General features: G+C 40.7%; 1 protein-coding gene across 2 annotated transcripts in view; it reads left to right on the top strand.

Moving 5' to 3' along the window:
• The window catches only part of kif26ba (kinesin family member 26Ba), a 91,115-nt gene that overhangs the window by 47,895 nt on the left and 29,155 nt on the right, over positions 1-14,065 (top strand). For both annotated transcript variants that reach the window (XM_019359632.2, XM_005458961.3), the window contains exons 6-7: positions 10,818-11,033; positions 12,119-12,212. In XM_019359632.2, the coding sequence (XP_019215177.1) occupies positions 10,818-11,033; positions 12,119-12,212 (310 nt within the window). The remainder of the gene's footprint in view (positions 1-10,817; positions 11,034-12,118; positions 12,213-14,065) is intronic.

Below are 14,065 nucleotides of genomic sequence, written 5' to 3'. Positions count from 1 at the left end.
TGCGCTCACCAGACACAAGCATAAAATCAGTGTGCAGCACAACTGGGTGTGCATATTTTTTCTACCAGATCTTATCTGTTTATTAATCTGTTATACATCTGTGCATGTGTGACATAATTTGTAGGATTTTCCATATTTTTTTAAAGGACAGTTGATGCAGGTGTAGAAAGACAGAACGGAGGGTTTTAAATGCCATTACCAAACCAGGGACCATCAATAATGTGCCATGGGCTCCAACCATTTGGGCACTCTGCCATCGTGTCATTTTAACTCTGTGTGACATTCATATCAAATACCAGATGAGACCCAAGCCCAGTGTCTCAAGTCAGTTCCATTCCATTTATAATGAGGCAATAAAATTTTACTTTGTGAAATTAATGCAGGACACTACTTACACCCATTTAGTCAGACAAACCATAAAATACCGAGAACTCGAACCTTTTCCTACGGTCTAAAATTCAAAAACTCTCAGTATTGTAGTATTCTCATTTCTCATCTTTCGTATCAAATAAAAGATGGGAAACACCAATAATTAAAAAGAAGCTTTCTCTAAACTTTAAAGATGAAAGGATAAAAATATCTGAATATATTATTTTTAATTGTTCTAACTGATTATTTTGTGTTCTCTGATTTCTATCTTTGAATCTTTCTCTCTGTTTCTCTCCATATGGAGATGGCAGATGTCTTCTCAGTTGTCAAGGAGATGGATTCATGCTCACATATTTACAGCCACAGTCACAAACATAACAAATGATTATAAGATCGACCCCTGAACAGAAGCCTCATACAAAGTGTACATAAGAAAGCACGTACCCAGAAACCTTCTTCACAGCCTCCGTGACATTTTTTTATATGCTCAAAATATCTCCTGCCATTTCACCCCACTTTGATATTCTTTTACCTCATGATAGATGTGTACAAACTGTGTTCTATTACTACTAATTTAAACCAACTATGAGCTCCCTACCACGTACAGTATGTTGGGTTTCTTCTGTTGTGAAATACCGTTCCTTAAGGTGTTTAGTGGGGCTTTCACAAGGACAATTTTTTACAACAAGATTACTGTTGCTAAATAAATAAATGAACAAACAAACATAATGGTATTAATGCAATATCTCTAAACTATTAAAAAATATCTCATGGTTTATTGTTTTCTCTTGGGACTTAAGTTACACTCAAACTACAAGTGCAGGAAGCTGCAGACAGAGTCAGTCAGCAGCAGATAGACATGCCATTATCATGTGATGTACTGGTTTGTTCACTCCACATTTTGAAGGTTGAGGGTTGTTTTTTTGGAGCCATATTTAGATGGGAAGGCTGTACAAGTTTATTACACAAGTTCAGATACCTTCTAATTAGTGCTGAAGCAACAGACTAATGAAATGCTAGCCTTTCGAACCAAAACCGAAGCACAAACTGCTACAGTTATTTTATTTGATTTATTTAATAACAATTTTAAATGGGTATTCACTCACTTGAGCCAGACTTAAGTGGTCACGAGATTAAATGCAGTATTTAGCACTGCCATGCTGGCTTCATTTTTACAAATACTTAGGTAAAAAAGTTACTGTATATAATTCTGGTTCTTTCCATTTTAACACACGTAGAAACCAGCATCAAGCTGCAGGTATACCTATTATCTTAAAGTGGGAAAATTGGTGCTTGATGAATCAGTAATCATATCTTTGTTATCATATCAAAATCACAGTCAGCCTTCCTAAACGTCCATTTCCTTATGAAATTGATCAGCGTCTCTTTGGACTTACTCGCATTCAGAAGCAGATAATTCCTCCCCATCACTAATACATCCAACCACTGCAAAATCTTTAGTGTTTCTGTAGGTGGTATGACCTGGAGGGGAGTTGTACTGAAGTCTGAGGTGTACAAGGTGAGCAGGAATGGAGACAGTGCAGTCTTCTGTGGACCTCCTTTACCATAAATCAACAATTCAGATCAGATCAGAGGACTTATGTGTGTAAAGATGCCACTGGCAGAACAGTGATTAATATTAGAAACCTTTATCTCTTCCTGGAGCTCTACAATCAGACTACTTGCTTTGATTCAACTCTGATAATCTATAAGATCAGTGTCCACCGTATACTTGCACCAGGAGATAGGAGTTGGCTTAGCTCAGGATAAAGAAGCAGAGGAGGAGAACAATTTCTCATAACCAAGAAACTGAATGGAAGTTGAACCACAAGTGTTTGATTTACATCTTAGTTTCCACACACATGAAACAACCAAGTCTGTTGTTTTTTTTGCAAAGATAAACCTCTTTTCTCTTATCTGTTTTTTTGTTTAGGATAAAAATGGGCTATAAAAAGAAGAAGGAAAATGGTACAAAAGCAAAGCAATATTCTAATATTTGGAGTATAACAAGCCTCTCCTTTGAAATTAATTGAAGCTTGCCAAGACCTAATCAAACACACAGTCATTCATATGCTGACACACTAACAAACACACACACTTGCATGCACACATGCTCACGCAAACATATGGGAAGAAAATGGCTGTGGTGACATTTCTCTAGTAAAAATGTCACCTGCGGTGGGGGCCGGTTCCCTGCTGAAATGGCATTTGCACACATTCACGCTCACACATGGGCTTGCATGCTCACATATTCATGGGATTATAGTGTACAATGAAAGCTGTCAAGGAAGCAGCGTAGCCCCTGGTGGAAGCGTGTATGATACATCCTGCAGAATACATGGGCCTGCCCGTGAGTGTTATGGGGGGTTAGTGTTCTCCCCGATGTTAATATGGCACCAAACAGATTGAGACATCACATTTAAGGCCAGGGGAAATCAACCTGTGCAGGTCAGAAGTACAGCTACGTGTGTGCTGCAGAAAGAAAGAGAGAGAGAGGGGTCCGGCTTGCTCTGTCTAGGGATGTCATATTATTTCTGTACACGGTGCTTCTGTACATGTTGGTAAGCTCCGTCTCATTTTAATCAAATCAGCCTGTTGGGAACTTTCCATTCAGAGCACTGACAGCAAGGGGAGATGTATATCGGTAGGAAATCAAACTATATATGCTTTATCACTTAGGAAACAATCTATAGAGTACACTGACATTCAGCAGAGACTGAAACATTATCATCTTTGAAGCTGTCAGATGAAAAGGAAAGATAAAAAAATTGCAGAGGAGTTCCAGCGATTGGATAAAAAGGATTTCCATCTATAATTAAGAAAGATAAGTTACACTAAAAAGACTTTCTATGCATCTTAAATTGACTATCCAAAATGAGTTTTATAAGCTATGAGTTTCATGATGGATTTATCACCAGCTGTCATCAGTAAGTGTCGTTTAGCAGTTGAGATAAGCTAATGCTTGTATCGCTGCTAGATTATGGAATCATAATTCTCCACTTCTAAACTCCGTGCATTCCCTGTCTTTTTAGTTTTCTTTTTTTGGTTTTTGCAATCGAGTCTGGAGAAAATATTCTTGTGTGTCATATGTCTGTTTCCTTAGCCACATGAGCAGCATTCAAAGTCGTACTGTTACTCATAGAAATACATGAGTATGTCACAGTTGCCCCAGGGGTACATATCCTCTTTTGAGCTGCCTATTGCACTTCATTCACAGTTTTATATGTGATCTACATAGAGTTACCTGAAGAAGGATACGAAATTTTATTAGAAGTGTTACAAAGGCTAATATGGGAAGCTTTCACTTGTCTACTCCTTCCCCGTCTCTAACCTATCTTCGTCTCATCTCTCTTATCTAGTGAAGGAAAAGCCTTATCTTATTCCCACTTTTATATCTACTCTTCTCTGTATCTGAATGACAATGAAGGACTGAGATTTTTTTCCTTCTCTTTAATCTCTATATCCAGCGTTTTGCACATGTGCTCACTCACAGATTGTGAGTTGACCTTGGGGGAAAATGATACTCGACAGCTAATCAATTTTTAATAGCAGCCACGATTCCCCAAAGGCCACAAACTGTGTTCGTCTATGTCGTGAGTAAGCATGTGCAAGCGCATTTCCGTGGGCCTTTGCATGTCTTTGCACCTATCTGAGTGTCCGTGTGTTTTTGTATCTAGGTGAGTGAGTCTGTTATAGGAATCCAGTACAGTATCCACTTTGTTCCACCTACTAGCTGAAATATTAATGCTGTCAGTATTGGCAAGCCTGAAGCATGCGAGACTCAGACACACACACAAACCCACACAGTTAGCATGGGTGTATAACACTCTCGAGGCTATATAATTTAAACTGATGTGCCTTAAATTTGATGATAGACAAGAGAGCCAGTCAGGTAATTCCTTTCCTCAGTAAGAAACGTTCATTTTTACTCCTGACGGATCAATTTTTATTAAGAAATGCTTGACACACAGCATATTAGATGACTGCTGTTTTTCCTCTTTCTGCCTACATTACACTCACTATTGTTGCCTCTCAGCAAGAACATTTGAGTTCTCTTCTGTGTGAAGATTGCATGTTCTCCTCATGCCTGTGCAGGGTTTTTTTTCCCAGTAGCCACAATTTCTCTTGCCATCAAAAAACATGATGCCTGGTTTGGCAAAGGATACTTTTAAAGAGTCCTTTTTCCTGGTTCAGTGAAGCTTACAAGCAGTAATATGAACATTACAAAGGGACAAATTGCAAAAATTGCTACATTTTATGTAGAAAGAGAAATTTTGGAGAAGTTAAAAGCGTGTTGTATTTTCTGGCCCATAAGCTAAATAAAGCAGTAAATTTTCTTTAGGTACCTGCACCACAGGCACCTAAAGAAAATCCAGAAGTGCCTAAAGGTGAACATAGAAGTCTTATGTGATACCAAAACGTTAAATTGCTTCATTATTTCATAGTTTCTGGTACAGCAGAGCTCATTTATGTATATATCAAACCTCAGGGTTGTAATATCTCGGCAGTACATCCAAAAGAGAACAGCTAACATGAATCTTCTGAGTCTGCGAGCCGAGGTGAAATGAATAAATTAGTTCAGATTAGAATTGATCGAAGCTTGAACTTTCTGTTCCTATATTGTACTTGTATCGCTCTCTTTGTACATGTGTTTGCACAAATGTCTGTTTCTGCAGTCTTAGGGAACCAATTAGAGCTCAGTCTCAGTCTCTTATTGATTTTCCAGCCAATAGCGATGAAGCTCTGCTATAAGGGGGCTATTGAGCAATGGTCTCTAAGCTCAGGGTTAGTTGTTTAATTCCTTTCCTTAAATTGGCTCAAAGACTTCATTGTGGTATCTAAAGTGGAGGATCAGGAAGATCTGTGGAGGTCAGTTTTCAGAAATATGTCCTCTTCTTTCTTTTCCCTGTAAATGCGAATCAAACATACACTCTGACACATTCGAAAGATGTTCAAGCATTTAAGAATTTCTGTTTCAGGATAAAAAAAGAGCAAAGTATTGATGACATTTGAGGTAAGGAAAGGCGAAGGAGATGAGATGAGAAAATGGAGTGGGCTGAGATATTGAGCATTATGATTTTTTTTTTTCAAATATAGAGACACTGAAAACAGTAGATGGTTATCCGTCTTGCAAAAGGGAATAACAGACAGAGCAGGATAAAGAGAATATTTAAGGCGAAAAAAAGAAGAGAGGAAGTGAAGGTTGCTTCCAAAGAGGGAGATGGACAGAGTTTGAGAGCACCGTGACAGCCGCGTTAGTGTCTGGAGAGTCATTAGTGACCCATTTCTCTCTCAGGCTACATCTTTCTTTCTCTCCCTTCTTTTTCATTAAACAGAGCAAAGAGCCCATTAGCTTTGTGTTCCTCCTGCAAATCTCATATTGGCTGCGCCACATTTATTGATTCACCAGAGCAAGTAGTCCAAGGAGCCTCTGAGATTATTGTGGGTGTGGGTTTTTATAAAACATGAAGACATATGATTTCACTACAGATCTCATCTCAGATTAAATGCCTTAAACTGAGTGCTGAGCCCAAATGTTTCTGAAAAACAAAGCTGGTGATTAAAAGTTGAACTACACTATATGTAGTGGCACAAAGTGACCTTAATTATTATTGTATATTTTTTATATTTTAACTTAGAAATAGTTTCCGTCTTGATGTTCACCATCATCACTGCAGAGCTTTTTATTGTTGGTATAAAAGGTAATTGAGGTTAATGGCCCTTGGTGGGTCTTGCGATTTCATTTAATCTTTTGAAAAACATATAGGAACAGCATTTTGGCCCCACTTATACCTCAGTCTCACACACATACACGCATAAATGAACACCTTCCACACTCTTGGACATGAGGAGGAAATGGGCTCTTAGGGGGGAAGACTTTATGAGTTACGCCTTGTAAAGCATGCGTTGGTGAAATCCTTCCCCCTAGGCTCTTACTCATGTGATGGGCTCTTTTATTGGGGTCAGGAGAGGGCTTAGTAGTGAATCTAAGACTGTGTGGGAGAGAATGTGCTTGTGTGTGTTGTAGGTTTAGGTGTTTATTTATTTCTTTTATTTGATTTTTTTGGCACGAACATTAACCCAACTTTAAGACTTCAGATCTTCAGTTTCCTTAAGGTCATCAAACGTTACACATTTATTGCATTCGGTATCTCGCTTCATTTCACACCCTCACCTATAGACGGGCTTTTAGGTTTAACCACATGTGCTATTAACTTCATATGAGAAAGCTGGTAACATCCACACTCTTTGATTGACACTCACAAAATTGGTTGAACCGACTCTTAAAAGGTCTCTGGTCATTTGGTGATGCAACCGAGAGAAAGCCTGGCAGCGTGCTTTTATTTTTAATAAATCGCTTATCATCGGGGTGGGTTTGTTCAGTCTAACATGACTTTATTCTGATTACTTTTAGCTCTTTCACCCTGGGCTAAAAATAATTATTTAAAAAAATGATAGCAGCAGAAAAACCTCCCCTGGCAGAAAATGTACTTTATATAGTTAAGGTTGATATTATCTCACAGCATAGAAATGTAATGGATGACAATTTTCACTTGAAATTTTTTAATTTTTTGAAATTTTCACAGCAAGGAACCTCTACTTAGGGTGCTAACACACTTATCAGACCACCTGGCAGAAAATTAGGATTTTTATATGAAACAAAACCATGGCAGACCTGATGAAGGTTTCGTGCTTTTCACCATACTTTTATTAACTCTCACCGTTGCTGTCACGTTACACACACAGCTGCAGCTTTTCAGCTCGCAGCTGAACACTCCACCACCAACAACACCATGACACGGCCCAGTTCACACTTTTGCGGATGCCGCTCAGGTGCGTCCGCTCCCCTGCAGCGGCACCGCAGACCACGCCCTACCACATAATATTTTTACAAATCTGTTAAAAATTATATTATTTGTTAGGCAAATAACAAACTGAATTACTAACCTAATTAACCTCTTTGTCTAGAATTCCTTCTTAAGGTTCAGTGTCTTACCTAAATATACTTTGACATATCCTACTTCTGATTGGTAAACAACCTGTTCTACCTCCTGAGCCACATCTGCCCAACTAAAGACCTTGTGCATACTGGTGGATTTACCATTATAGAAACAAAAAATATATCTAGTTTGGTAATTACCAACACTGTTAATTTAGAGAACCTGTGGCATGAACCTGGTAGTCGTTTAAGCACCGCACATAAATGCATTGTTGACTTTACTTGTAGTAAGCTAATACTCAGCAGGATTTGGAGTTTTGGGGATTACTGTGTGATGGGTAATCCCATGGTTACGTTTAACTGAAAGCACACTTCAGGCGATGATTCATCTGTGCTAACAAGCACAAACAGACAAATGATTTCTCTCCTGCTCTCTCTCTCTCTCTCCCTCACAGGAGCCACATCTTTTTCATGTGTCCGGCACCTTTGTGCCTCGTAGATATAAAATATGTTCAGAAGAGACAGGGTGTGACACACATAAAAACAGAGTTCACTGATTTTTTTTTTCTTACTAAGTGCCTCAGTGCAATATGAAGTATTGAAAGCTTAGCACACTTTGTAACTATCATCATAATATAATTGATATTGTCCTGCAGATTCTCAGCTTATGACATCAGGTGCTGAAATACTCACACTCTGCCCCATTGCATGTAATTCATGTATTATATTTGTTTTACCTTGTACTACAGCTGAAAGTCTGCACTTCAATCGTCTCCTGTTTTTTTGATATAAAATCCACTGTGTTGGTGTACAGAGGCAAACTTACAAAAAGGCAAACAACAAAAAAGTTTCATTGTCCAAAAGGACATAACTATACCTATTATATTGCACGGGGGGTGAAGTTAGATGCTTAATAGTGTTTCATGGTTTCAATCCAGCTTCTCAGATGAGACTTGGAGGCCAAAATTAATGATGAATTTATGCAGTTTCTCTCAGATCTTCTGGCTGTCATTAGCTGATCTGATGTCTGCTACATCTGTCATGCCGTTTGCTATAAACCGTCACGGTGTCCAAGATTTTTAGAAATTTCTGATACTGTGACTTTGTCTATTAACACTATTAACATGTTGTGAAGAGAATGACTGCAAATGCACAAAATGTAACATCCATCCATCCATCCATCCATCCATCTTCTTCCGCTTATCCGGGGCTGGGTTGCGGGGGCAGCAGCCCAAGCAGAGAAGCCCAGACCTTTCTCTCCCCAGCCACCTCCTCCAGCTTGCCCGGGGGAACACTAAGGTGTTCCCAGGCCAGCCGAGAGATATAATCTCTCCAGTATGTCCTGGGTCTGCCCCGGGGCCTCTCCCCGGTGGGACATTCCCAGAACACCTCACCCAGGAGGCGCCCAGGAGGCATCCTTGTCAGATGCCCGAACCACCTGAACTGGCTCCTTTTGATGGAATGGATAGAATGGACCTTATCGTTGTGGAGGGGTTTGTGTGTCCCAGGGATTCCAGGGGCTATGTTGTCCGGGGGCTTCTGCCCTCTTGTAGGGTCTCCCATGGCAAAGCGGTCCTGGGTGAGGGACCAGACAAAGAAAGATTCAGAAGACCCCTATGAGCAGAACACCAAGGGAACAGTTCACCCTGCCCGAAGTAGGGTTACTGGGGCCCTGCCCTGGAGCCAGGCCCGGGGAGGGTGCCTGAGAGCGAGCGTCTGGTGGCCAGACCTTGGTCCATGGGGCCCGGCCGGGCACAGCTGAAAAAAGGGTCATAGCCCCATCCTCCTGCAGGTCCACCACCCACAGGAAGCGCAGTGGGGGTCGGGTGCATTGTGTGCCAGGCGGCGGCCAGGAGTGGAGGCCCTGGCTACCGGCTACCAAGACTGGCAAAATGTAACATTAACACTAATATAACTGATTATATCTAAACTAAATAGTTCTCATTTTTCACACTTACACTTTAAGGTACAGGAGGAATTCCAGGCAGCTTGGACTACCAGTTCAATGAAAGGCATCTGACATTGACCGAGACATAAATTCTGTATCAAAGCAACAACAGAGACACAAAGCATCTGTGATATTTGAATAGATATAAGACATTAAGGATGGCAGAATGAATAGTCCTGTTCTTAAAGATGAACACACTTAGATAATTATTTCTCTTCCCACACACTTCCTTCAATGCCACAGTGAAAATATCAAATGCATTTAATAATCAGGTTGGCTCATATCAGCCCCTGAGACAGTTGGTGTGGTTAACACTGAGTCATAACAGCACCTGACACCCAGTGCCAATCATCCGCTTCAACCGAGCCTCTCTCCCGATTGTCAAAGGAGAAGTGCGGTGTAAATCTTCAGGATAATCCTGTACTGCATCGCAGGGAGGAAGATTTAGTGACAGACATGAAAAGAGGAAGACAGACGGGCTGAATCAGAGAGCGATATAGTCAGCGAGAGATCAAACAAGAAAGAGAGACAAAGACAAATTCACACATATGAGGAATGGAAGGAGAAGATGAGCAACAATAAACTACTGGGAAGTATTTCAAACTTGAAAACACCTTTTACCGACAGAGACCAGGGCTGTTTATATGTTAAAATGTTCTGGAGCTCAGTCAGATTCGATGACGCTGCGTTTTGCAGCCGCTGATATCACAGAAAACAACAACAGCTGCCAGGCGGCAAATTGCGGCTGCTAACAGTTTGTGACAGGAGTGGGAGGAAAGGACGAAGGAGAGGAGGAGTGAAAGCTAAAATAGAATTCCTGCAATTCAGGCTTTTGATGTGTGGCAGTGAAGTAGAAGTAGAGAAGAGGTGTGAACAGAGAAAAAAAAAGGAAGGGAATTAGGATAGAAGGAGAAAGAGATAGCGAAAGAGTGACAGGTAAAGGAGGGGAAGGGATGAGGGAGGTAAAAGTACTTAGAGGGAATAAAGTGATGAGAGGGAGAGAGAGCATGTGACGACTTGTGTAAGTGCAGAACTAAAAAGCTGAATTTTTGTGACTCTGGTTTCTTGGCTCTATGTCGTTTGTAGCTAACATGAAGATGTCTTCCAGCAACACTACTTCACAGTAATACATACAAGGTCTGCTCATGGTTTTGACACAGGCAGATTTCTTTAGGGGGGGAAAGTGTTCATGCTTTAAAAGTGAAATAGAAATGGGTGGTTGGCATGAGAAGAACCCGAAACTCAACAGAAGAGTTTGTCAGACTGCTTCATGTTTCATGACAAGTGATCTCAGACACTGGCAAAGTTTTCTAAACTATCTCAGAAAGTGTGACTGTATCATGTACTTTCATAACTGCTGTTTGTCTGAGTGCCCTGCTGACTTTCTTGGTTTTGTTGGATCAGAAGAAATCCACCCCTGCAGAAAAATTGCAAACAAACAAGCTGATTCCTGATTCCCAAACGCATGGTGGGAATCAGGCTTTGACTGATAATCCTGCATTTACCTTTAGCCTCCTGTCTAAAAAAACCCTCTGTTTTCGCTAACTGTCTTACCCTCAGGTGAAGGTGATGGTGAGAGTTTGCCCAGTGTCTCAGTCTGATGCAGCCGAGTCCAGTTCCTTTCTCAAAGTGGATCCCAGGAAGAAACAAATCACCATCATGGACCCATCAGCAAATCAGACGCAAAGTGCTGCCTCTCAGAAAAGGGCCGGAGCCAATCAGGTCCCACCAAAGATGTTCACGTTTGATGCAGCATTCCCTCCTGATGCGTCACAGGTCAGAGACATTTTATGTGACAAAGTCTGGTAAAATGACTACAAATAAACACAAAATTAAGAACTTCACACGCTCTTCTTGAAAGTTTGATAAGAACTGCATACCATGCTGGTAGTCAGATAAAATGTTTGGTTGTTAGTAACAGACTAATAAAATACAGAAACTTCTTCTCCAAAACTGGATTATCAACTTCTTGGACAGGCTCAGGAAGTCTGGAGACTAAAACAGTGAAGTTGCAAGGAATAGAGGTAGTAAGTGGGGACAAGTTTAAACACCTGGAATCAATGATCGAAAGCATCAGACGGTGCACAAGAGAGTGAAGAAGAGAGTGCAGGCAGAGTGGAGTGGATGAAGACAAGTATCGGGTGATTTGTGACAGAATGACAGCAGCAGGAGTGAAAGGGAAGCTTTACAAGATGGCACTGAGACCTGCTATGATGTATGGTTTGGAGACAGTGGCAGTAACAAACTGACAGGAGTCAGAACTCACTAAGATGGATGAGATTAAAAATGAGGATATTGGAGGGACAGCTCAGGTTGATGCTTTGGAGACAAAGTTAGAGAGGCAGGCAGACGAGGGATAGTGGATATTTTGGAAAAAGGCTGTTAAAGATGGAGCTGCCAAACAGGAGGAAAAGAGGAAGACCAAAAAGGTGTCATGGATGTTGAGAAGGAGGTCATGCAGAGTTGGTTGGTGTGACAGAGGAGGATGCTAAGGATAAGGTAGGACTGAGACACATGATCTGAAAGAAGAAGTCTTTGACTTGCACATTAGCTTTACTTTTGAGCCACAGAGGTCGGTATGTGCATTTGCATGAATCTAGGCCAGCTGGATAATGCAACGAGATAAGCTAAAAAGCAAATGCTGGTTCTTTAAGACATTTATAGAACCAGAACACAGTAATACTGACAATTACAGGGAAGTTGCCCATCATCTCCTCCACACCAACAGTCAGATGTTTAAAAAAAAAAAACACAAGACAGCAGAATCCTAGCTCCAGCGCGAGTGTGAATAATGTTTGTCTAAAATTGGATGGTTTTCTGATTTACTTGACCCTGTTTATTCCTCTGTCTTCCTGTGTTAGGCGGAAGTGTGTGCAGGAACAGTTGCCGAGGTTATTCAGTCGGTGGTGAACGGAGCAGATGGCTGTGTCTTCTGCTTTGGACACTCTAAACTGGGTAAAACTCTCGCACACGCACACACACACAAAAACTACAAAATCAGAGCTTGGCTCCTGAGTCTTCTTTAGTGACTGTGACCATCGGTGTGTCGGCTCTTCACTTGGCCGTCGCTCCACTAGCCCTCATCTATCAGAGAGAGAAAGAAGAGGATTAGTGTCTGCTGAAGCTGAAAGCATTCTCAGTCTGCTCTGTCTGTGTTTCTGTCTTCCCTTTTCTCCCTCTAATCCTTCTGAAGCTGGTTGTCAGAGAAGCTCTCTTAAAAAGGGTCAAGGCCCCTCACTGCATAGTGCAACATGTCTGATCCCAGACATACGCTGAGACAAACAAAGACCCACCACAAACACGCAGACACACACACCAATAAGGCTTCATCGACTGTGGGTCAGCCGCTGCTGTGTTTGTCCTTGTAAACACAAGCAGTATTTCCCCTTCTCAGTTTGTGAGCCTTCAGCTTGAGTTTCTAAGTCTCCTTGAACCGCAGAGCATGACAACAGCAGAGATGTGACAGTTCGACTGGCACTGCAGTGCAAAGATCAACATGTAAACCGCTGTTTGGTTACTGTGAAGCAAAATCTTGCCAAATCTGAAGAAAAAGTCTCCTCAACTCAAACCACAGTCAGTAAACAAGATTATGTAAACACTACCCAGCTGAATTTCATAAAACTTGGTGAGGATGTGGAGAATGGGCAAACGATCGCTTTCTTTAAAATGGCAAAATACAGCAAATATTTTGATAACGTTTAATTTGTCTTTTGTTTCTATTGATAGCTGGTTCCCTTGCTGCAAATATGGGATGAGCAGTGTTATTAATGTCTTTATATGGACCATAGGAAGATTAAAACTACTTAATGGAAGCTAGTAGGAATTCAATTAAGAAAATAAAGTTGGAGAGACTTTAAAAAATCAAGTGTATATACAAATTTGATGAAGTGTCATCATGGTCTAAAGGTTGTGACTCAGATGATGAGCTGCTGACTTCCTGTTTTCTTCTTAAACACAGAGTAGGTCTGACTATACAAAATGTCATCTCAAAACATTTTTAGGGTTCTAAAATATATTCAACACTCTTCATATTTTACCACTTTTTGTTTATGGCGAACGTAAGAATGGTCACTATATGGACATCTTTGAGCAGTCCATCACAACTCCCGGTGGCCCAATATTCTATCTAATAAAATAGCATTAAAAATAGACCATGCACATAAAAAATGTGAAAACCACCACTGCTGTTTACACAGCCAGCACAGAATGATAGCAGAAATAAGATCCAGATCCCAGTAAACACATCCTTTAGATGATACATATGCAAACAAGAATAGCTGAAAGTGGGCAGAGAGCACAACTCGCTTTTCAAATTGCACATAGGACAGATCAATCAAACAGATGCGCATGTAATCGTCACACTCCCAGGACAGAAACAACATGGTGCACAGTGCACATACGACAGCTTGTCTAGATCCATGTTTGTCATTTTAACATGAATACATATTTTCATTCAGCTGTCAAATATTGACATGCAAAATACAGACTGTGTCGTGATTTATGATGCTTGTGATTCATTCTGTGTAATATGGCTAAGACTGAAGCTAATATCCCAGGCATGTCTTCCTGCTGCCGGTGTTTGATTATGTTAATAACACTGCAAACTCTTTTATTTGATTGAAATCAATTTCTCAATCAATTTTACTGCTATATTAATGCCGTGACCTCACTCGTATCTGTTCAAACGGCTGCTGCTGTAGCAGATGAGATAATTCTTTGTGATCTAGCTCACCTAAGGCCATGGATTTTAATGAGACCGCATTATAATGGCATTACCTTTTTACTAATTAAAATGGGGAAAGTAACAC

Source organism: Oreochromis niloticus, linkage group LG1 (assembly GCF_001858045.2).
Source record: "Oreochromis niloticus isolate F11D_XX linkage group LG1, O_niloticus_UMD_NMBU, whole genome shotgun sequence".
Lineage (NCBI taxonomy): Eukaryota > Metazoa > Chordata > Actinopteri > Cichliformes > Cichlidae > Oreochromis > Oreochromis niloticus.
The sequence above is the reverse complement of the archived record's forward strand: the minus strand, read 5'-3'. Positions and strand labels throughout refer to the sequence as shown.